The 24742-nt window shown below is 30.7% G+C and overlaps 2 protein-coding genes and 2 long non-coding RNA genes across 7 annotated transcripts; 2 read left to right on the forward strand and 2 right to left on the reverse strand.

The window, feature by feature from the left end:
• Window positions 1-15338: 15338 nt before the first annotated feature.
• On the reverse strand, window positions 15339-16306 carry LOC117235045 (28S ribosomal protein S21, mitochondrial). Its single transcript, XM_033496710.1, has 2 exons — window positions 16188-16306; window positions 15339-15781 (listed from the first exon to the last, which is right to left on the reverse strand). The coding sequence occupies exon 2, from the start codon at window positions 15779-15781 to the stop codon at window positions 15509-15511; it is 273 nt and encodes a 90-aa protein (XP_033352601.1). The 5' UTR covers window positions 16188-16306; the 3' UTR covers window positions 15339-15508.
• Window positions 15803-18435, forward strand: LOC117235047. Of its 2 annotated transcripts, none has more exons than XR_004493610.1 (3): window positions 15803-15950; window positions 16632-16757; window positions 18378-18435. It is a non-coding gene; the product is annotated as an uncharacterized LOC117235047 (long non-coding RNA). The 2 variants fall into 2 exon arrangements; XR_004493611.1 differs by having other exon boundaries at window positions 16632-16751.
• On the reverse strand, window positions 16580-22775 carry LOC117235046. Of its 2 annotated transcripts, none has more exons than XR_004493609.1 (6): window positions 22645-22775; window positions 21988-22233; window positions 21436-21853; window positions 20704-20895; window positions 17551-19291; window positions 16580-17077 (listed from the first exon to the last, which is right to left on the reverse strand). It is a non-coding gene; the product is annotated as an uncharacterized LOC117235046 (long non-coding RNA). The 2 variants fall into 2 exon arrangements; XR_004493608.1 differs by having other exon boundaries at window positions 16580-17465.
• On the forward strand, window positions 18539-24598 carry LOC117235043 (armadillo repeat-containing protein gudu). 2 transcript variants are annotated; one of them, XM_033496708.1, is made up of 11 exons: window positions 18539-18612; window positions 18928-18995; window positions 19152-19458; window positions 19966-20169; window positions 20445-20531; window positions 20713-20961; window positions 21469-21900; window positions 22599-23003; window positions 23688-23909; window positions 24163-24278; window positions 24353-24598. In XM_033496708.1, the coding sequence occupies exons 3-11, from the start codon at window positions 19165-19167 to the stop codon at window positions 24384-24386; spliced, it is 2043 nt and encodes a 680-aa protein (XP_033352599.1). In that variant the 5' UTR covers window positions 18539-18612; window positions 18928-18995; window positions 19152-19164; the 3' UTR covers window positions 24387-24598. The 2 variants fall into 2 exon arrangements, with proteins under 2 accessions (XP_033352599.1, XP_033352598.1); XM_033496707.1 differs by lacking the exon at window positions 18928-18995 and having other exon boundaries at window positions 18544-18612.
• The last annotated feature ends 144 nt before the right edge of the window (window positions 24599-24742 follow it).

Genomic DNA, 24742 nt, shown 5'->3' on the forward strand with positions numbered 1-24742 from the left:
TACATATGCAACTAATGCGTCCGAGTAATTTCATGGACAACCAATTCCGCAATTAGAGGTTTCGAGTCGTTGTTGAGAAGAAAAAATTACCGAATTACCAGGACGGGATGCGATGACACGGTGCGGCTGGAAGTGCCGCTGGCTACTACCAGAAGCTAGGACGAATCTCATGATATGCGATATTCAAATTAGCATCGTGTTAATACCAGAACTGCCAAACCAGTGACAATGGCTGGTATCAAATCTTTGATTTCAGTAATTATCAAAGACATGCAACCGTGTTTCTGGTACCATCAATGTTTACTTTTAATTAAGCTGGAAACGTGATTACATATACTTGTTTATTTTTGTCACATTGCTTTAATTCTGATTAATTGCAATGGCTACAACATATGTTTGCGGACCATTGTATTTCTTACAACATTTACATACCAATTTATTAGGGACAAGTATATAATTAAATTTCGTATCTTTTAGTAATATACAGTAGTAGTAGTATACAGCAGTATACATAGTAGTTGACCTGATTAGTACATAGACCTGATTAAAAAACGACTCATTGGAAAATAATGCTGTGTGTAAATACGTATCGCACATTTTTGGAGTCTATGTGTGTGTGTGTGTGTAATATATTTAGATATATGTACACTAAAGACCAGTATTGTTCTAGTGTTAAGGAATAAATAGCGTCATCAATAGTTTTTGTTTCTTAACAGAAGAGAAAGCATATGATAAATTGATAGATTGATAGATGTATTGATTTTTTTGGATTATGCAGTCTTTGAATTATATGACATCTTTGAATTTCATAAAATCTTCTAAATACTTAATGGGGTTAACACAGTTATTGAATTAATCTTTAGAGATAAATTTGAAAAGATTCCCTTCCTTGTCATTTATTTTCATTATATTTCAGATATAAGTTTAAATTTTGTATCTATCTATATTTCTTATGCAGATTTATTATGTACATACTGATTTCATATATTTAGCAAAATGGAATACCTAACTAGAATCATTTCGATTAAGTAATGAGTATGATAAAAAATATTTATCGATATGCGTAAAGAAACAAATTTCATGTGTCCTCCATGTGTCCTCCTATCTCATCCAACTTTTATTTGAAACATTTTTCTACAAAATCATTAATTGCTCAGTAATGGAAGTGATTCTAGTTGTCTGCTCCACCCTGTATGTATGTATTTATGTATATATTTTATTATGATATGAGCAGGATGTTCCAGAACGAATGACAGAATTGGAAATTATCTTGTGTGAAAAAATAAGTAGGAAACGCAGAATAAATATTTTTTGTTGGGCACTTAGTTTTCGAGAAAATCGAGTTTGCATTGGGAGTCGTCGACGCTTCGTTGACAACCGCACTAAACGCGTTCAATCGAAAGTTAGCTGAGTGCACATGTATTCGACGAGTTTTCAAACTTGATTTCCTCGAAAACGAGACCTGAAACTGCGAACTTTACTCTATTTTTTTCAACTTATTTTTGCATGTAGAATAATTAAATACGCGCATTATAAAAGAAATTAATGGAAAACTTCTGGAGCAATATAAAAATGTATAGTATTATAAGATAAAATGTATTGTATCGTTTCAAACGTCGATATATACAGGGTGGTTGGTAACTGGTGGTACAAGCGGAAAGGGGGTGATTCTACGCGAAAAAAGAAGTCGAAAATATAGAATAAAAATTTTTCGTTTGAAGCTTTGTTTTCGAGAAAATCGACTTTGAATTTTCGCTCGGTACGCGTGCACTTTATCGCCTCTCGATATAGCGAATCTCACTGTAGATCGTTGTCTCGATTGACGTTATTTTTTTAATTTTTAAAATTTTTAAATTTTTAAATTTTCAAATTTTTAAATTTTTAAATTTGAAAATTTTTAAATTTTCAAATTTTCAAATTTTCAAATTTTTAAATTTTTAAATTTTCAAATTTTTAAATTTTTAAATTTTTAAATTTTTAAATTTTTAAATATTTAAATTTTTAAATTTTCAAATTTTCAAATTTTTAAATTTTTAAATTTTTATTCTATATTTTCGACTTCTTTTTTCGCGTAGAATCACCCCCTTTCCGCTTGTACCACCAGTTACCAACCACTCTGTATATATAGTAACTTGTCCGGAAAGTGTCTTTCTTTCTCAAACATGTTTTTTACAACAATGCAGCTTCATACAAACGTGAAACCAAGTCTGTGAAATGTCGCGGTGTTTATCTCAACAGAACAAAATGGATCGTACGTAATTCGGCAAAATAATATAAAACAAAAAAACGTTGTGCGTCTATTATTTCCTCATAAAACGAAAGAAACTTTTATAGGACAACCTAATGCAAATGCTTTAGTATGAAAATGAATAAAGGCGAACAAACGTTGCGCTCATAAACAATGACAGTTAAGACTGTAATGAACTTCATCAAATAAATGTAATAATAGGGATCAAGCCAAGAAAGCTTGAACGTGTGTAGTTAAAAACTGGTTTGGTATACGCGTGTGATGCGTTTGAAATTTATTTTTCTCGAAAACAAAGCGTCTTATGAAAAAGTTGTAGTCGATATTTTTCACTCCTTTTCACGTGTAATTTAACTTTAATTTAACTCTTGATGATTTACTCCCGTTCCGGAATTAGCCAAGTTCCACTATGATTGACAAATTTTCAAACTCTATTTCAAAATAATTATCGAAATAAAACATTGTTTTACTCTACGTGATTTTCAACTTTTACTTGTAATTTCAAGTGATATATAACACATTAAACTGTACAAAATGAAAGGCATCCATTTTCCTTTCTACGCGTCAAACTTTTATAACTACGGTGAAATTCGAAAAATTTTAATTCGTAATACGACACAGCCAGTGATAAGGAGCATACACGGGAGCATACGAAAATGTGTTAAGATTGACATCGGCTCTTTTTCCCGTGGACCGTTCAGATGTTCCTATCCTTGAGATAAAAGCTGTAGAAATTGTTCTTATCAAATTTATCTTTGGAATTAAATGAACCACTTTTCACGTCTTTCTTGCAAATTCACGTTTTGCATAATTTTGCATAATATTACCTGTTTCATGGCATGTATATTGATGTGTAATCAGTAGCTATCAGTTCAACTATCTAATTATCAAAAAAGATACATATATATATTTCTCGTAATTCCATCTCATTCAAATGTATGTACATGACATTGCATGATATCTTTCCTAGCGAAATCATCAGGTGAGGCGAAGTTCTAGCGAACCAATCACGTTAGGATCATACGATGTATTACGTAAATAATAAATGACATCGGTGGAGGGAGGCACAGGAGTGGCTTTCGTTCATTCACTTTCAAAAAAGCCAGTCATACGATTCTTGAAACTGCGATGTTCTATAAATCTTATCGATAATAGTTATCATTTCTGGAATGTTCTTGTTATTAATAAAAAACTCATTTTGCATTCTTGCAAACGTACGACACTTATTTAAAAATTCCATTAATAAAAAGATAAAATGACGCGAGAATGGATTTCTAAATAAAATATTGATATTTATATATCAATACGTACAAAAAATCGAGTCGAACTTTATCGCATGCCTCGTCATTTGCAAAATAAAATAGACAAAAATAATGTGCTAGAAATTATTCGGAAAATTAACAACGACCAGTTATACAATAGAATGTAGTATCTGCATAAAAAAATTTCTGATCATCAGGGATGTAATGCTTTTTGTCAGATATAAATGTTTTAAACATGAAAAGTTTTATTCAAATGTCTCGTTCTATAAACTACTACTCCTCTTTTCCAATCTGTTTCATTTCAAAATAACAATTTATTTATTCATGTCAACATTTATGAATTTTTAATTTACCGAGCATAGCCCTTCAACAAGACAATTTTATTTTATTTTTTAATTATTTTATTTTCGATTGAACAAAAGAAATAAATTCTTGAACTTTAATTTCATATTACATTTAGTTAATAGAATTTCTGCACATTACATCGACAGCTTTACAACATCGATGTTAGAAATTTTTTTCAATGGAAATATGATGTAAACTAAGTGCATTTCAAGCTATTATTTTTTCGATTTAGAATATATTTAGAAAATACAAAACTTTGAATTTTTATAAAATTGCAGTTAGGAATTTTTATTTCTAAAAGTAATGGTCGAATCAAGTTTCTTTTTACATTTTTAACGTGGCAGATGCAGTTTAATTTAATAAAAAATGTTTACATTGAACAATTCATTTTTTTAATTTAATTAATCTAAACTAATATTTTCTTGAAAATTGAAAAATAATTTTCATTTTGCGAATTAAAAATAGACTATAATATAAGCAGAAACATTGAATCCTTTTTTGAGTCTTTGAATCTTTTTTTTTCTTCAGTCTTAAATGGCCAATTTTAAGACTGAAAAATTCTTTCTGTGCATTGCTTTACTGATACACAACTGTCTCTATATAACTTCTACCCACACATAATTCGTATCTTAATAAATTCTAAATTGATTAGATAGATTTAAACGAAATACCGAATCTGATGTGATAATTCAAAATGTTGAATAAATAATTAAAATTAATACTATTGCAGTTGCATTATTTTGCTATGATTATTTGAAAATAAAAATAAGGCTATAAGTTGAATGATAAATGAAATTTTTTTCTCTTTTATATAGGATTGAATATTTTTTCTGTATATTATTGTTGTTCTATTATTTAAATCGTATCAACTGTCTTACTGATATAATACCAGATTTTTTATTTATATGTACGATTGAAAATTGTACATAATAAACGAATAAATAAATAATAAACAAGTGTAGGGTCATGTTGTTTTTGTACAAATGATATAACAGTTGGATATAAAAGAGTGATCATGTGAAATTTTTCTTGCTACGCGATATTTCTGAATAACATAGTACTCTACTTTTCACTGGCCTGAAACAGAATATTAGAAATAAGAACAGTGAAAGAATTACTCTCTCGTTAATAGCTTTTTAATGACACATACTTACCGATAAAAGAACATTTCGTCATTAATGGTGATGATATTGTATGATTAATTTTATGATAAAAGTTATATCTAACCTACCATTAATACGTGACATTATTATTCTACCACTAGCAAACATATTACGAAAAAAAGAACAACGTTTGATAAGTGTTGTACAAAGGAATTATCCGCAAATGATAACATTAGGGAAAGCCAGATTACAACTGGAGCACGTGAATTTTTTCTGAAATGCATCGCAGCGGTCTGTCTTATAATAATTATTTAGCGATAACAAAGTGTTACATCATTCTTTTGCAATTCAGTCAATGGTCTCTGAATTCTACGAGTCTTTTATTCTTTACCAATAAAACAGTTTCTTTAATCGTAACATTCTTCTTTTTAAATAATATAATTTGACTAAGTAGGAACCGAATTTCCCATCAATTTTCGCGGATATCTTGATACTGACGATCCTTGATACGTGTCACTCTTCTATATTAAAGTAAGTATACTAAATAATTTGAAGCTTAAAGAGGAATTTCATCAGAATTTCGTTAAGAATTTCACAGAAATATCAAGATGGCAAATAGCGCGTTCCAAAGTAACTGTCGATTAAATTGATTAAATAGTGTCTATTCCGTGTTAAAGTCAAACTTCGTGCAGTATCATGATGTGAAAACAGCCGCATTAAATTCCCAGTGATTTACGAACTGCGAGTGTGTTTGTCGTGTAAAGAGAGTCAGTCATAAAGTACCGGTTAATTCCAACTTGTGAACTTTTTTAAAGAACTACGCGAATATCTCGTCCGAGATAAAGATATTGTCCTGAAAGTTTTTTGATATCCTGCCTGTCTAACGCGGTGGAAGCTTCTTTCTATCCGGCCCAGCCCCCGTTAAATCATTTCAAGCGTCACAAACAGCGTACAACTTTTCGTCATGGGCCCCGAAAACAACTTGAAAAATTTGACTTTTAGAGGCACGGTGCTCTCGTTTTAAACAATTCTCGCTCAGTGTATTCGGTAATTTTTAATTCTAAAAATACCTATTTTCTATTCACTACGTGTATTATAATTTCTTATTAGGTTTCTATCTGGTTCGAATCTTTTATCGTTAAATCGACGATGGAAATTCCTTCTTCTTTCCGGCATTACACTTTTTTCTAATCTTCTTCAATTTAGAAGAAGCATCCATAAGCTGTTCATTCGTTACATTGTAACGTTGACAAATGTATTTTATTTACTATTATTTGCTGTCCTGTAGTTACATTAAAATAGTATAAGTCTATAAGTATAATGAGTAGTGTTTATTTTGAAATAATATTAGAAGAACTGTACTAAAAATATCCTCTAAAAGGAGAAGACCAATATACGAAACTAATAATTTCATGAATATGATATTTAATTAGCCACGTTCGATTTTAAAAACACGTAATTTTAGCATATATAGAAGTAAAACAAACTCGAGAAAGATAATTCATAATTTACACGAAAACCATTAAAATATCATTGATAATTCGAATTTAATAATCAACACAGAAGTACAAGTTTTAAACGAAGATTAAAATTTAAATTCTTATTTTTTGGTAATTTTAAAATCAATCAATTTTTGTAACGGTGTTGCCAATGATATAACCCAAACAGAGAAAACGAATAAAATTAACATCAGTTACGCTTTGTAAAGAACGCCTTTGATACCAGCAATCGTTCACAGATTACAAGCAAATTGTGCAGAATAACGGATCTTTTCTACACGTTTAATGATGAGTTTCTACGTGTAGTAATCGACGATATCGCCTGGCAGGTTTAATGATTGAAAGTGCGGTTGTTCTAGCGGAACCAACTGATATTTGCAAGAGGACTCTTTGATCTTTCAGCAGAATACATTTCAGGAAGCTGAAATCTAACGCTTTGCAGATTGGTTTTTTCCCCAATTCCTTCCTCTATCGTTCGTTTAATCGAACTTCTGTTTGGTGAAATCGTTCCGTTTCTCTGTTCTGCATTCTTCCCAGACAGGGATTGTCATTTCTCAATTGCGCTCTTTTTAGTAGCGGAAGATTACACGATATTTTTGTCTTTCAATTTCCTGAGAGCAGATTGAAATTAGTATCCGAGGATTGGAAATTACGAATAGCCGAAGCTTTCGTTTTAAAATGTGATTCATTTATAAATTCTAATTATCGAATCGTCGTTATTTTAAAATTGCGCCCTAAATGTTATCTAATTCTAAACTCGTATAAAATCATTTACCGAGTCCGAAGATACTGTTAAAAATATAATACTGAAAATGCTGAACCTATTAATGTTTAATCAATCGTTAACTGTGAATCGTTAAACGTTAAAAAAATATTTTTGAAATTTCTATCCCGAGAGTCCGTTTCGAGCTGTAGTGACTATAATTAACACAATTTTAAACATCAATTTTCACCTATTTCCTCGTATAATCGATTAAGAAAAATTTATCAATGATCGCTATTATTATTATTACATATACAGAAGACGACATCTCCATAACCATTTATTATATTTTAGTGTGCTAGTATTCCATTTTTATAATCTTCGAAGAAACTAATTTATAATAACTAACATAATCTATTACTTTGACACTATGTACTTCGTTTTATTTTACTTTTTAATCCCAATCCTTTCAACATTTCCTATGTATCGAATAAGAATTCTATTCGAACCTCTTATGATTTTTTACTCTGAAAATTGAAAAATCACGATGTATTTGGATATTTCGATGGAAGAAATGAGATTTACTTTCTCCTACAGTTTCAATTGCCCCAACATTTCGCATACACAAAAAGTGGATTCTATTCGACAATCCTAGAATTTTCTATTCTAAAAGTCAATTCATACGATACTACATACTATACGCCGTATCGATACAATTTTCATAGTAGAAATCAGATTTACTTCATTCTTCGATTTTAACTCTCTTAACAACCCCATATCTTCTATGTAAAGAAAGATGTTCCTATTTTAAAGCCTCATAATTATTTATTCTTCGTTATTTAGAAACTCCGATAAGATCAGATCTTTTTACTTTTCTATTCTAATTCCCCCAGCATCTCTTCGTCCCTAACGCAAAGAACGAGTTCTACTTCAAACTCTTATAATCCTCTATTCCTTATTATTTGGAAACCCGAATAAAAGATATCGGATCTTCCAATTCTAATTCCCTTTGTACGAAACGAACAGCTGCAACAAGTTGCAAAACGAGATTGTTGCTTCAAGTTCGGCCTCGTTATAGCGGGGTCAGGTCCCAGTTTCAAGAAACACGCTCGCGATCCGCCGGTATTTCAATCATAAACGAAGTTCTCCATCGAATTGGCATATTTAAAGGCGGATCTTGCCACGTTAATCGTGCGCTTCGAAGCAATTTTCAACCTTCCCCTTACGATATACGCGACGATTCCTTTTGCTCTCATCACGTACGCCTAACGAGTGGTATTCATGAGCTGACGGACTAGAGTAATCGCTTCACAACGAAGCGCTCTAAAAGTTAGAAGAGCGTTGGGATTGCCGCCTCGGTTGAAAATCTGTCTCACGGTCTTCCTTCCCGGAAATCTTGTTTCTGACACTTTTGACTAGGCTCTTTAATCAAATGAAGCTCACGGCGATAAATCTTGCAGTAATTTTTATCTATTCAAATGTTTAGAGTGGCTGAAATTCAAAAGCAATAATTTAGGAAATTCCAGCAATATAGGAAATTCTATTGGTTTTTGCCTCGATTGATAGAAAACGAAGGATCTGAGGATTGTACTTTGAAGAAATATGTAAAGCGTATTTCATTCGTAGTCTTATCGCAAGTTACAATCTTTTCATTCTGTTCTGTTACCTTAACGAATAACAAAGAGGTTTAGTTTTACAAATAAAAGAAGCAATTGAGAAATAAACAGAATCAAATATTCTGCCAATGATATTACGAATTGACATACACAATATATGAGAGCCTATCAATTTGCCAGTTTTTCACAACACAAATGAGTAGGATCATTAACCATATATATGTCACGGATGTATGTATAAATTATGGGACTGGTGTTATATATCTACCCATGTCATTAAATCAGGCACAATCATGAATATTCAATAGGAAGTGAAAAAAATCTTGGAACAGAAGAATATACAAGGTAAAGTATGAAAAATATACTTCGTCGTTATTTCTAAGATAGGTAAAAGTTTCTAAGGTCACTAAGTATCTTCAGAATAAATTTAAGTTATGATATTCCGTGTAAGTTCTTAAAAATATGTTTGCCATTCTCTTACGTCAAAGCTGACACTTTTGCAACTCAAACATTGAAATCCATTTGGAATTAATCTATGAAAATATTTATGAACAACAAACATCCCGTTAGAAGGATGAACATTTGTATAACGTACACATGGACGTATACATAAATATGACATGTGCATATATAAACACACAGAAGAATAAATTTCCATTCGAAAACATTTGTAGGAATCAAATGAAAGGGAAACAGTAATGTATATTATGCAACAGCACGTGGTATCCTGTACCTATACCCAAAGTTTGGAATCCTATCTTTACTATTTAAGATAACCACATAGGGCTCTTGCACAATTAACTTGTTAATATTAATAAAATACCATAATTTATGAAAACGTCGTTCTAATAATTCTAATAAATTCTCTTATGTAATAGTAAAGCAAATAAAGCATTTCCGGTAGATTTTATACATTGCGAATTAGTTAATTGCATGCAAGCCAACACGACAGCCGTAAACAATTTAAAAATTATTGACTAATACTTCATTCCCTTTTTCTTAAGCGTTCATTGTACAACAGCGACGCGAGTTGTAAAAGATTATTTGCAAAATTTTCACAAATTTCGACAGATTAATAATTTTCGTTGCTCACTATGGATTATGGATAATGTTCGCTCATTCTGTCAATTTGTAGTATTTTCTTACTTTAACTTTCAAAATTGCGAAAACAGTTTGTCCAAAGGAATTCTACAAACTGCGATTGCTAAATAATACAATCTCTTAATTTACTAATATCGTTTGTTCATTGCACATGGAAACCATGGTATTTCTAAAATCTTGTATCTAGATTCAACTTACTTTTTAGAAGGAAAAAGCAATTTCTATCATTGACACGAACATTAGCGAAAAATTGTCGTGTAATCGAATAAAGTCTACCGATACAAACGTCTAATACAAACAACAATTAGAAAAGAAGAGGAACCATCGTATTCGTTGAATTGATTACGCAGGAAATCCAACACTCAGCATTCGGAAGGAGCTCGTTTCGAAGTCAACGTGAAGAAGCGACTCCGTTGAAAACAGTGGACGTTTTGGTTGGAAACGCGGTTTGGCCTAACTCCGAGGAATCTGGACCGAAACTATCTTCGAACTGCTGGCAAGACAGTTTGCCTGGAACTGGAATTCTCTCTCTCTCTCTCTCTTTCTGTCTCTCTCTCTCGGGAAACTATCCATTTCTTCGTACTCTCTATATCGGTCCGTTTGCACACTACCCTCCGCTTCTCCCTTATCCATCTTCAAATCCTCGACTTGCCAATTTTCACGCTCACGCTCTGACTCACCAATTGTCAGTTGACATCGTTATACCATGCAATGTGACCGACTTTTTATGAAACACGACGATAGATAAATCTGCCTTTTTCTTTCTATATTTTGATCATTTATTGGCATAGCCAATAAAATCAATATATAAATATTGGGTTGCCTGGAAAATTCGTTTCGTTTTCTATGGAATTTGGTCGACATGAAAGATTATATTGAAAAGTTTCTCACCGAAAAACCTGAGCATCGAAATATAAATCGAAACTAACTTCCCGGGTTGCTCAATACAGTGCAGTACCGTACAATGTGTACCAATCGATATATCTATTCATAAATACAAAAATTTAAAGGTAATTTCGGTATTTCGAGTATCTCGAAATACTCGAGAATCTTATCAATTTTAATTAATTTTTATTAAATTCCAATTAATTGCTAGTTAGTTTAGTTAACTATTTTTCTCGTTCAACCTCTCTGCATTCTTCTATAAATTGTTTGTTTCGTCGTTTCTTCCCCTTGTCCGCGCAATTCACTCTTTTTCTCGTCTGCTCCTATACAGAATCTATTATAGTTCTTTCCTCGTTATTGCATTTGAATCTCGTTGTCATCGATCGATCCCTTCTTAATAATAATTTATTACTGATTGTACCAAAATGCAAATTCATATTTTTGAAAACGCGACGAAAGATAGAAAGATCGAAGCAAAATATCGTAACTATATTATACAGGGTGGTTGGTAATTGGTGGTACAAGCGGAAAGGGGGTGATTCTACGCGAAAAAAGAAGTCGAAAATATAGAATAAAAATTTTTTGTTTGAAGCTTTGTTTTCGAGAAAATCGACTTTGAATTTTCGCTCGGTACGCGTGCACTTCATCGCGTCTCGATATAACGGATCTCACTGTAGATCGTTGTCTCGATTGACGTTATTTTTTTAATTTTTAAATTTTCAAATTTTTGAATTTTTGAATTTTTGAATTTTTAAATTTTTAAATTTTTAAATTTTTAAATTTTTAAATTTTTAAATTTTTAAATTTTCAAATTTTCAAATTTTCAAATTTTTAAATTTTTAAATTTTTAAATTTTCAAATTTTTGAATTTTTGAATTTTTGAATTTTTGAATTTTTATTCTATATTTTCGACTTCTTTTTTCGCGTAGAATCACCCCCTTTCCGGTTGTACCATCAGTTACCAACCACCCTGTATAATGCAATCATCATTAACGAAATTCGTATCTGAATGAACGATTCTATCGAGGAAATTACAGATTGTAAACAGTTAGTGCGTCACTTTGACAAACGTCTGATCGTAAAATGTGTGCGCAAAATTGTTTTTCTTAGAACGACTTGTAAGTTCTAGTTCTGACAGTCTGTAGACGGTCAGAAGATAATCTATAAAAAAATGCAAATAAATAAACCGGCTAGAAGAAAAAGAAATATGTAATCTATGGAATTGTAATTTTACCTTTCAATTTCTAACTTTCTTTCTTAAAATTTTCCAATTTTAATAAAAGTATTCGTCGTTTCACGTCTTGCTTTCCTAATCTGCGCTTGTCATCCAAGAAGACAAATCTCGTTGAATTGTTTTTTACAAACTCTGACTTCATTCTCCGTGTTTTCTAGCTCGCGTGCTGAAACCAGAGCAAAGACAAAACGTTTTGTCGGTTTTCTTGGCAATGAATTCGCCAACTTGGCGAAAATTGAATAGATAGCAAAAATGAATGGATAGTGGTGCCAAGTTCCCTAGCAAGAAGGAAAAACAGGAATACCAGCGTAGACAGGACAAAAAATTATTATTCAGTTTATTAAAATCATTATTCAGTTTATTTTAATCGAATAATTTCATGTATCTTTCGATTGCGTAAAAATCTCCTAATCATTTTTTCTTAATGCGTTCATCATATTACAATGAGAGTTTCGTCCTCTTTCTACTATGGTGAATTTTTTGTCTTGTAAACTGCAACATTATTTACGTACTTATCGTATCAGAAGTTAATTATTGAATATGTGAAGATATACAGTGGAAGCAAAGAATCAATTAAACATAAAACCAAAATAAACGAAATAAAATTTTGTATTTCATAATCTTTTTAGTCGAGAACCTGAAGTTGGTAAGATGATTTCAAAAACTAGATTAAAGTTCTTTCCAAAGTAAAGATAACGAAAATTACTTAGGAAAAATGGTGCGCTACTTGGAAAAAGTTTTACCATCCCGGACTATGTTTTTGCAGAAGACCGATATAGATACATAACGCACGAACGACATTTCTCCTTTTTAATAAACTGACCGTAACTTCTTAAATTAACGTGAAAATATTACTTGATATCTTACATCGTAAAATGGCTTATCTTCTATTTTTTTTTCTAAACAGAAAAATTAAATTAGAAAAATTAAACAAATTGTATTTTGAAAAACGTAAACCTTATACATATTGACAGAAACGTATAGATTTTAGAACCATAAAATATCACGATAGATTTACTGAATTATTTAAAAGATTATATTTTAGAATTCCCCTCTGTTTAATTCATATAATCGGATTTTTAATAACAAGTTACCAGAAAATTTAAAATTTAGGACGATTCATAATTCCATCATGCGCGTCACGAGTACGTTTACGTTCTTATTACCAACGTTCTAAATGTGGATCTCAGCCCTAGGAGAAAATATACAGACTACAATATACAGAGAGAAGAAAGTATATTTCAAGATAGCAGACATATACACGTAGTCTTATTATTCTTGAATAATAAACTATTTTGCCAATATATGTGTAAGACGCAAGCAAGCGAACACTCCTCATAAACAAATCAAACTATAATTGCGGTCTACTTATAAACTGATAAACATTATTACTTCATTGGTATCTCCTTCCTTATATACAGGGTGGTTGGTAACTGGTGGTACAATCAGAAAGGGGATGATTCTACGCGAAAAAAGAAGTCGAAAATATTGAATAAAAATTTAAATTTAAAAAATTTTAAATTTAAAAATTTAAAAATTTTAAAAATTTTAAAAATAACGTCAATCGAGATAACGATCTACAGTGAGATCCGTTATAACGAGACGTTATAAAGTGCACGCGTACCGAGCGAAAGTTCAAAGTCGATTTTCTCGAAAACAAAGCCTCCAACGAAAAATTTTTATTCTATATTTTCAACTTCTTTTTTCGCGTAGAATCACCCCCTTTCCGCTTGTACCACCAGTTACCAACCACCCTGTACATACATCTGTTATTGTATCATTACACATTATACACTAAATATTATGCGTAATTACTGATTATATTTTATATACTGTGTATTATTATTTTCTTTATTTTAATTAATACGGATCGCACAATTTATTCCGATTCATATCACTCACTATAAATAATGTATTGATTAGGTAAACAAACTTTATTTTTAATTTCACAAGCATTTAATCTTAATAATAAGGGAGAAATAACGTTAAGAAATTTAATACGACTGTTACTTTCCTATGTTTGCGTATGTGTGTACGTTTCGTACGATTACGTTGTTTTAAGATTATTAAGAAAATACTGATTTAATTTTAAAGGTCATATCCAAACATATTTGATCTATTTTTAAGATTTAATAAAAAATTTGGGTCTTATATTGTAACTCTAAATAATACTGAGAAAGATAACTTTCTGCTTCATTACGTTTCGCTTTCGATACGAAGCTGCAACTTGCTAATCAATTCGCAAATTATATCAAGATCGCTTCAATTGCAGCTAACGATAACTAGCTCAACTATTCTCGTTAAAGAACAATACAGCGTTATTAAAAATAACCAGAAGTAATTTTCCATGAGAACTAGATTACGCTTATTGTTAACGCTTACCATTGTAATATACACGTCATTTTCTTGACTATTGTAAACAAATGTAAATTTAAAAAGCGACAAAACTCGTCATTTCCAGTTACACGTCACAGAATTAATACAGTGTAGCACCTTGTAAATGTGAGAAATTGGAAATATATATATATATATATTGTTTGGTTTCACATGCGTAGAATACTACGGTAAAAGGTTTTTTTGAAATTAGAACAGTCAATGAAGTTACAACGTTGAAAACAACGTTGAAAATATCTGTCAAAAACATGCTGTTTATTCTGGCACCTTTGATAATATTTATTCGATATACTTCAAATACTTTATAAAATTAGTTGCATCGTAGCTTACGATATTTTTGGTATTATATTTGATTTAATTTTCATAAATTTCTCATTTCGTAACTTTGGATAAGAAACAATATATAAAAATAAGGCTAAATGTTGAATAATGAACCCTTATCTCATATCCTTTTAAATCGATAATTATGAAATTACAGTGTATCTTAACGACATTTTGTTTTTCCATTAATACATTGAAAAGTTCTTTATAATTAATTTTAAAATGAAAATGATATCTATTATACCAGAGATGAAAATTGTTTAAAAAATTGTACAAACAGAAAAGTGACCCTTATCCATCAAGTTTTAAAGAAATCAGTGGTTCAAGTAGTTCATAGGATGGCGCCACGATACAAATCATACTTTGGATTATATGCATATGTATTCCTTTTCAGATACAATTTATTTGAAACTGTAGTTTAATACAAGAACTACAAGTTGATGTAATATCCAACGTACCATCTTATTCCGCGTCTTCCGAACTTCTATTTTTCCGTAATTTTTTGTGTAATTTCTGACGTTACCGATTCAGCATGAAATAATATATGACATATGACCATAAACGAGGTACAGATGTAATGATATAACTGGCTAAGGATAAGATAGACGTGACATTAAATGGAACTCTGTGTATCAGCTTCTGACATACCGACGGCGTACGTTTGTAATTTATTTAACGTCTTTTAACCAGTTATACAGAATATACATAAAGTAAGGATATTTACCACTATATCATATGCATACAAACTTACAGATGTCTTTAAAATTATACAAGACACTTAATTAAAACATAAGTACAGTTTAGTCAGAGCCAGGATATGGATTTTCTCTATTTTTTCTTAAAATAAACTGAACTTTTCTAGTCATGTCCTCGGTATAAATAGCTTTACATTTTTCAAAATTAATCCTCCTTCTTGTTTGGGTAGGTTTTTCATAGTATCTAGTACGTCTATATTGTTCAAAAATACCTTCTTTTGACAATATGCTATTTAACAAACGAGAAGCTTTTTCTACATTATTATCTTGAACCATAACTGTCCGAGCAAGAAATTGAGCATGTTTACGCATTCCCATCTGAAAAGGATATCCAGAATTAGACCTTTATTAATATTTTCCTTGTTTATTATATCAATCGTTGCATTTGCATATGTATTTTAATTACCTTTTACAATGAGATTAAAATATATTAATACATATAATATAAAAGTATTCACTAACATAAAATGGATATTATAAAACAACAGTAAGTAATAAACATATGACATTAACTTATTCTAATATAATTTCTTTAATAAGAGATAAAATAGGATTCATTCTAATATAATTTCTTTAATAATATATTTTATCTCAATAATTATGTTGAATTTAAATAACACTACACTGATAGGTTAGTAATGTATCAAAAATGTTAAAAGTACTGTTTACGTTTATTATTTAAATTAATTTCAATATTAATCTAGTAGATCATTTGATACAATACCTTGAATTTTGATTAAACACGTATAGTTATTCAGAAAAAATTAAAATAAGCGTACGATCACCTATTGTGAATATAACCTATGTAAGTATACCGTTCCGATAGATCGACATATTCAGTTTCTAAGCGCGGTTCATTTGAATGCTCTATTTATTTACATTATTAGATAAATTACTTTCAATTTAAATATTCCTTGATTTTCATAACAATATAAAGAAAATATTTCTTGATCGATTAACGAATTAAGATAATAAAAGTACTGTGATAATCGATGCTGTGGCTATAAAGTAATAATACATTTTGTAAAAACTTTAATGTGTAATATATTCTCTTACGTATATTAAAATATTAATCGATTTCTTCATTTTTTATCCTTTCAATAAAGATCAACCAAAAAGAGTATGAACAATATATATTTATAAATATTATTGCTTTTACCTGTTACAGTATGTGGTTCTTAATTCTTAATTCCTCGTGGACGTTCGCAATAAAATCGCATATGACCCAAAAAAAGCATGTTCAACATAGTAATGACGATGAAGTATAAAATTAAACAGGATAAAATCTGTACGTGTAAGTTGTTTATATAAGTGTCATTAATCTGTGTCCATTCATTTATTTAATTTAAAAAGTATAAAACACAATTATGATGATTAAAGATACTTCAACAGCATTATAATTTTATATAAGTAATTAATTACTTCTCGGTCTTTCAAATTATACCGAAATCCCCAGCGGCATATACAAAGCCATATTGACAAGGATATTAAAAGCAACACCACTGAAAATGGAGTAGCATATATGTGTATACGGAACATTTGATTTTCTTAGCAATTTTACAAACCGCTTTTAGATTTTCCGTACTTCCACCTTTTTCCATAAAGTTCTTCATTCTGTAACATTTAAAGTGACTCGTATTATTAGATTCTTTTTTACATTTGTTTACTAATGATCTATACAATCCTTTTCATTAGCATTTTACATTTTGCAAAAACTGTATTTATCTATGTTTCAGTAACGTCTGTAAATTTTGCTAAAAAGAAATAGACAAATTGGCAGTATTATATACCGTAGAACGCGCTCTCTTAGGTAAGAAAAATGACTTACGACTTACATACACGATACGATACGATACACATTACAAGATAAAAGAATCCGAAGATTCTTAGTTACGATGAGTTTGGCTGCAACAGTAAACAGATTGAAATAAAAAAACTAATAATTCAAAAATGTAAATCTTAGCCACTACTTGCCACATTCTCCAGGGTTTTTATTTTGAAGCTATAAGAGTTTAAAAAATACAACAAAATTGAGTTTCCCAAAGATCAAACAGTAAAACACCCTTAATTTTATTTATTACGCTTACCTTACGCTTACGTCACGTGCATCGTATGCTTTTACATCGATCTAATTAGTTGCGTAAAACGATATTTGGTCAGTAAATTCCTTTTCCCATGCATCAATTATGATTATACATTATTGTGCTTGAATATATGTGTTCTGAAAATATTTGTTTCGATATTAGTGAACACATGGACCGGAATTTTGTAGAATTTTAACCTAGAATTTAGAATGACGAACGATCAATGCTTTTATGTTCACTCTGTCATTTGTAAATCTCAATTGACACGATTAACCTGGAACGTTATCGACTGAACGCGAAGAATCGAAACGAAACTGTCATTTAAACGAAAAATAAATATCGTATGGCAAAGTACTGCTACGTTCAGAATATTTTACACTGAATAATTTCAGCGTCATATATCTGTCATGTGAGTTTATACTTTAATATATCGTCCATTTCTGTATACGCGTTGTAGAAATGTACATAGCTTTAAATTTTCCGATTTTATTTTTGCTTTGTTTGTCCCTCGTAGTATGTACGTATATAAAAGAGGATACAACAAAAATATGTCCGATTAATCGATTTATTCAGGTCAGTAAACAACGATTTGATCGATCGAGCGAGTGATCAATTTTTTGTATTGTAATACCAAGTATGTAATTTAACTAAACGAAATTAAAAGTGCGCGTCGAAGATATTTAAGAAGAAAATACATCTTTTGATAGAGATTATAGAAGAAGTTGCTAACTAAAGCACATTTACGATATATATAAACATAAGTATTTAGACGTGTAAATAAGTATCATAAGAAAGAAAATTAAATAAAATTAATTTTATATCATTCGCAGAACAGATGCCTACATGGGCTGTACATGGTAATGAATTGTTTGATCGATAGCTGCGTGCACAAGGAGCTTAACAAATTTCTTAATCCAAGCGTCCAAAACAAAGAGGGTACTTTATCCTATCCACACGAAACAAGGTTTTCAACGTTTTCATCGTTCCTTGTAGTTGGAAATAGAAGATTATGCCACCGAAACGGAAAAAAGATGCCAAGAAAATATCCATCGAACCGCCACCAACGTAAGTTTAGAATCACTGTACTTCAAACATAAATTATAGTATTTAATTATATAGTATTGTACTATATTAACGTGTCTATAGAAATACTTGGTGGTAAATGACGATTGATTACTTATTTATTGTCAAACTTGATAAATTAATAATTGAAAAATGAAATAAGTTTCCGAGTAAATAAAAAACGATACGTCTTATAATCTCAATCATCTCATAAATATTTCATTTTCATTTTGTAACGCATCAAAGTGCTAAAACAAATTTTATATAACGTTTGCAACACTCATGCTTCTACTTATTTTTTAATACCTTTTGTTCCAGAGCCGTCATTTCACAGAGTTATTTGTTTTTTAATATTTTTTGTCTCACAGCCTTAGTATTTAACATATGTAAGTATTTGTAATATCACGATATTTCGTAATTAAATAACTGCATTATGCGTTTAATCGCTTAATTAAAGAAACCTATGATTTTATTTCAACGATCTACAATTATGACATTTCATTTTGATCTTCTCTATTTTTCTTTTTTTTTTTCGAATAAAGAATCGAGCCGGATATGCTGGAAGTAATCGAACCGGAAGAACCATCGAAGCCACTAATATCAGCAGTCACTGGACAACCATTCGGTCCTCGAGTCCGTTACATCAGCGAAAAACAGGAGGAAGAAAGTACAGATGACGAACCTGAATCAGAAAGTGACGATGAATTAAGATACGTGCAGGATGAAGCTCCGGAAGTGCCATCAGAGTTTTGGCACATACAGAAGCTTATCAGATACATGAAAGCGGGTAATCAAACCGCAACTATGGTGGCTGTCTGTCTTTTAAAAGATTATGATCTGACCAATAGGGTAATTCACTTAGTTTTTATTCCATATAATTATAATTTTAATTATTAAGCACAAAATTTCCAAGCGAAGATTCGATGAATTCACATGTCGAAGAATTTAGAATTAATTCTACAACATTCGATTCATTCGCGTGAAATATTCTCAAAAAATTATACGATATTTAATCATTGTTACTTGTATTGCATACGAAAATGAAAATTAATCGTATATCGTAATACCGGGTGCCGACGACTAGAAAACTAAGAATCTACTTTGACTATCGATTATATTTACATTAAATTTATTTCATTTATTTTATATTAAATAATGTAATTTTTATTATTACTTTTATTAAATAATCTAGAATGAAATAATGGAGAAAGAAATAAGGGGAGAACTTTTTCATAGAAATTCTTAATGTATTAATTAAAGACAATTAGAAATTCAAATTTTCCAGAAATATACTCCATAATTAGAGTTAATAAAACAGGACAAATAAAATGCACCTTTAATTTTCTACGATAACAGATTATACAAAAGGCGATTCGAGAGATGGGAGGTCTGGAGATTCTGGTGAATCTACTCGAAACGAGAGATTTAAAATGCCAGAATGGCTCCCTGTCGGTTTTACTCCAGATCGTGTCATCTATAGAAATGCGACGGCACCTAATCGATCTTGGTATTGTAACACCGTTGATTCAAATGTTAAAGCATCCAGCTAGAGACATTCAAGTTAGTTTTTCGCTCGTTCAGTATACTTTCTTATACTTCACTGATCGTTCATTTGCACAAGAACATTTATAATTTTATTCCTCTTGTACAATAATAACGATAGTACACTTTTTTGAACAAATCTAATGAAAAATTCATTCACAAAATAAAGTAATAAAATTCGTTTCCAATAAAGCTCAATACAGAATAAGTTACATTAATTTAAAGATACTATGAGTGCCATAGAAATAATGAGAATAATTTTTATATTGACGTTCTATTCTATTGCTGCGAAGGTTTTAGCTGCAGAAACTATGGCTATTGTTGCACGAATTAGGAAAGCAAGGAAACAAATACGAATTCGAGGAGGCATACCTCTCATTGTAAGCTTTCTTAATCAGTTTATAATTTCTTAAATATTTATTTAACTTTTTGATTTTGTGATCAATGAAATTATTTGCGAAATTTCTTATGAAAAAAGTTTTTTGAATTCTTAGCATATCATCAACGAAATAATCGTATAACGAAGATTTTATATCATAAAAAAATTGTAACCTTTAATAGTTAGATGTGATGGACGTGCCAGATTCTATTCTTCGAACATCGTACAATGAGTTGAACGAAACTAACAAGGAATTAGTTGCGGTTGCCATAGGCTGTGCTAAAGTTTTAGATTCTCTGAGCAGTAGTCCGAAAGTGAGAGACGTACTTCACAAGTTTGGTGTGGTGAAGCTCATGGAACGTTTCCTGAAATCACATCACACTTCTCTTGTAGTACCGATGATGGGAGCTGTTCAACAATGTGCAATTAAGGTAAATGAGATTTAAATATTAAACTGTTATTTCAAACGTGGATATTTGAGAATTTCAGGTAATATTCCATGATAAAAGTCAAAATACCTGATTTGCAATCTGTGAACACTAAAATTTAAAATATTTTGGATCTTTAATTCTTTTAACTCGGTTTTATTATATTTTTACTTAAGTGTTTTAATGCACGAATTTCGATGCATGTTTTATATGATATTTACATGGGTAGTATATTTTATATGATATAGTGTATCTTATTTTCTAGTATAACTTTCTCAGTATAAACAGAATTATTATATAACAATTATCTTTTGTTTCTCATCAATATTCAATAATACCAATATTTCTTATCAATGTTCAACATATTATCTATTATCAAGATTGATACTATTGCATAAATGCTGTTTATATATTTGCGATAAACGAGATAATAAGCAAATCCTTATCTAAAAATTTATAAAACATTTATCAACTTACATATGTCCATCGATAATTCCTTCACAATTACAGAACGTATTTCGCAAAGCGTTCGAGACCACAGATATTATCTGTGACGTTGTACGACACCTGCAAAGTGACAATATTAAGTTGAAAGAAAATTGCGCTCTGGCGATATTCAAATGTGGAACAAACAAAATTGCCAGGGACATGGTTCGCCAGACATCTGGTCTGGATATATTGTGCAAGCTTTTACAATGCGAAGAAGTCCGGGCTAATAAACAATTGTTAGCCGCAGTCACAGGCGGAATATGGAAATGTGCCATAAGTCCAGAGAACGTAATAAGATTCAATCAAAATGGTTTGGTCGCTGCTTTAGTGCCATTTTTAGAAGAACACGAAGATGATGACGTGCAGGCGAATGTTGTAGGAGCACTGGCGGAATGTTGTAAAGATCCTGCTAACAGAGATGTTCTGAGGATCAACGATGGTTTGCCAAATCTGGTGATTCTACGTTTATTTCTCTTTATGGAAATATTTTTATCTCGTCGCTCTACTGAATTTAATATGTTAAATCAAAATATGGATTACGGGTTTTAGTTGTTTATAGTTGTTTCTTTATCTGTGATGAGAGGTATTATCATTATTTTCCTAATCTTGGCTCTTAATACCCTTCGGTACTTCTGAGTATCTCTAATCTCTATTTGCTACTTTAAAGTGGCCATTATCTTCGTTTTAATCCTCTGATTCAATATTTTAAAGCCGATTTCGTCTTTGTTCCTTAAATTATCCCATAAAGTTTTCTCGCACGTACTCTGTAGATTTGAGTTACAGTAGCTGAAAAAGTATTAGAAAGAAGCGGTGAAGCAACGTAATAGATACATAACAAAGTAAACGCAAAATTCATGGCATTCATTTTAATTTGACTATTGTTTTATAATTTCTTTAGAATTCTTTTAGAAAGTCTTTACTTTTGAGATTTTAACTTGAAGTTAAATATGAGCTAGAAAATTCAGTTTTGAACTGTATATAATCTATACAAAAGTAGAATGAGATATAGTATGAAATACACATTAAAGGAAAAGAAAAATGTCATTCAATTCTCCTGTAATATATTTGAAAAATCATTCGTGGTCCAACAAGTATGATCATCGTCAACATATGGCAGTAAAAATATTAATAAGATCTAAATCACTGTGTAGATCAAATTATTAAGCTCTACGTACGAGCCTTTATTGGAGAACATACCATTGGTGATAAAGGAGTGCGCGCAAAATGAACAATGCATGGACATCATCAACGATCCAGAGCACATCAATGATGGTGTTCGACTGGTCTGGTCATTGCTGAAACATCCTAGTGACATAATCAAAAGAAACTCCTGCCTCGCATTGGTATCCTGTATCAAATATGCCAAAGACTCTCCAGAAATGGTACGGGCATTTGTAGGTGGATTGGAGCTTACAGTCAGTCTTCTTGAAAGTAGCAATACTGAAGTACTGAGCGCAGTATGTGCCACTATTGCCGGAATCGCTACGGACCCGGAAAATTTGGGTATTCTCAGCGATCATGGAGTAGTGGAGAAACTGGCGAATCTTGTGTCCACGGTAATTTTTGCGATCTTTATTCGGCGCTACACCTTTTCTTTCTTCTTTCCTGCAGAATATCCAAAGAATTTTAACAATTCTTTCGGCATTTTTTGAGATTCTTTCAGAGGGTCAATCTTTCTAGTTTAAGAAGAAGGAAGCATGTTAACATATTACAGATCAGATATCAAGTGACAGTTAGAATTTATGTGTTGTACTAATGGAAGTATTTCGTTAAAATATTTTGAGATTGGGAATAATATTTTCTTATTACGTTTCTTTCTTCTTAATTTTGTTTCAAATCATTTTTGTTCGAATGATTTAATTTAAATAATTTCCAGAGAAATTTAAAATATCCCTCTCATGATATTTATGATAAAAGTATATTTTTAATGCATAATGTATATCATCACGTTTTTATCGTTATGTAAAATAGAAAGAGAGAGAGAGAGAGAATCCAGTAAGTCCAAACAGTAAATAAATTTCCTAACATTTTTGCATGCTTTTATCTATAATTTCAAGTTTATTAACATATTTTATTATTCTTTTTGTCCGAAAATGAACTGATTCAAATTTCTTATTCAAGTAATTCTTAACACATAGAAATAACGACATTATTCTAAACCCCTGAATATTTAGAACTATTTAATTTAACAATCAATATATTAATGCTTTATTTCAATTTAACATTTTATTCTCTTTTAGGAAAATGAAGATTTGCGTGCAAATTTGACCTTAGCCATAGCTCATTGTTGCGAATGGGGGGAGAATAATGCTAAATTTGGTCGATTGCACGCGGTTGCACCATTAATTGACTACATGACTAGCAAAAATACAAATGTTCTTAGGGGAGTTTGCATAGCCGCGTATCATTTAAGTAAAGAGCCCATGAACTGCATCACCATGCACTCTGCCGGTGTTATAAAGGTATGTAGTATGTACAGTAATGTTTTCCACATAAAAAGTATTTCGACTACGCCATTTCTACATTATTTTTTAATAAAGAAATTATTAAGATGAAAACCGTGCGATATTAACAAATATAAGTTAATAATAATGTTTCGTCAAAATTCTTCAACAGATTTATACAAGGTTTTTATTTAAAACAGCCTAAAGCCATTTATCCTATAATTTCTACGTGTTCTACAATTGTTGATGTGTTTATATTAAAAATTTACAGCATGTGCTACGTTTGGTGGGATCAGATGACCCGGAAGTGCAAATCGCCGCCGCCTGCACTATTCGAAATATTAGGAAACTTGCACTAACAGCAGAAAAATTACACTTCAAAGAGATGTACGTATTTTTGTTATTTCAATTGTTTTATATGTATGTATTATTTAATTAATTTTACCGTTATTAAATTGTAGAAGTACACTAGAAGAAACAGATTATCATTTGTAACATATCAGCGCTGCGAACACTGTACAAAAATCAAGTGCTCATTTAAAGAATATGAAATAAAAGATATCATCTTTATTGAATTGACCTAAAACACATTTATTGAGATTTTATCAACCAATAATAAATCTGTATACTTAAATATAATTATGTCTTCTTAATTGAATAAAATGTAATGGAATAATAAATTATTAGTGAATAGGAGTCTCAGCATACCTATTGGCTTGTAATATTAACGTTGGACTAAGATTTTCAACAGAAACAATAACAAGGAGTCAGCGAAACTCTTCAGTGCGAAGATGTTTAAAACGCGACTGACCAGTCGACTTGTATAAGCAGGAACAATATAAAAAAAACAG

This window comes from Bombus vosnesenskii, unplaced genomic scaffold (assembly GCF_011952255.1).
Source record: "Bombus vosnesenskii isolate JDL3184/JDL3185 unplaced genomic scaffold, Bvos_JDL3184-5_v1.1 scf7180000013314, whole genome shotgun sequence".
NCBI classification, from domain to species: Eukaryota; Metazoa; Arthropoda; class Insecta; order Hymenoptera; family Apidae; genus Bombus; species Bombus vosnesenskii.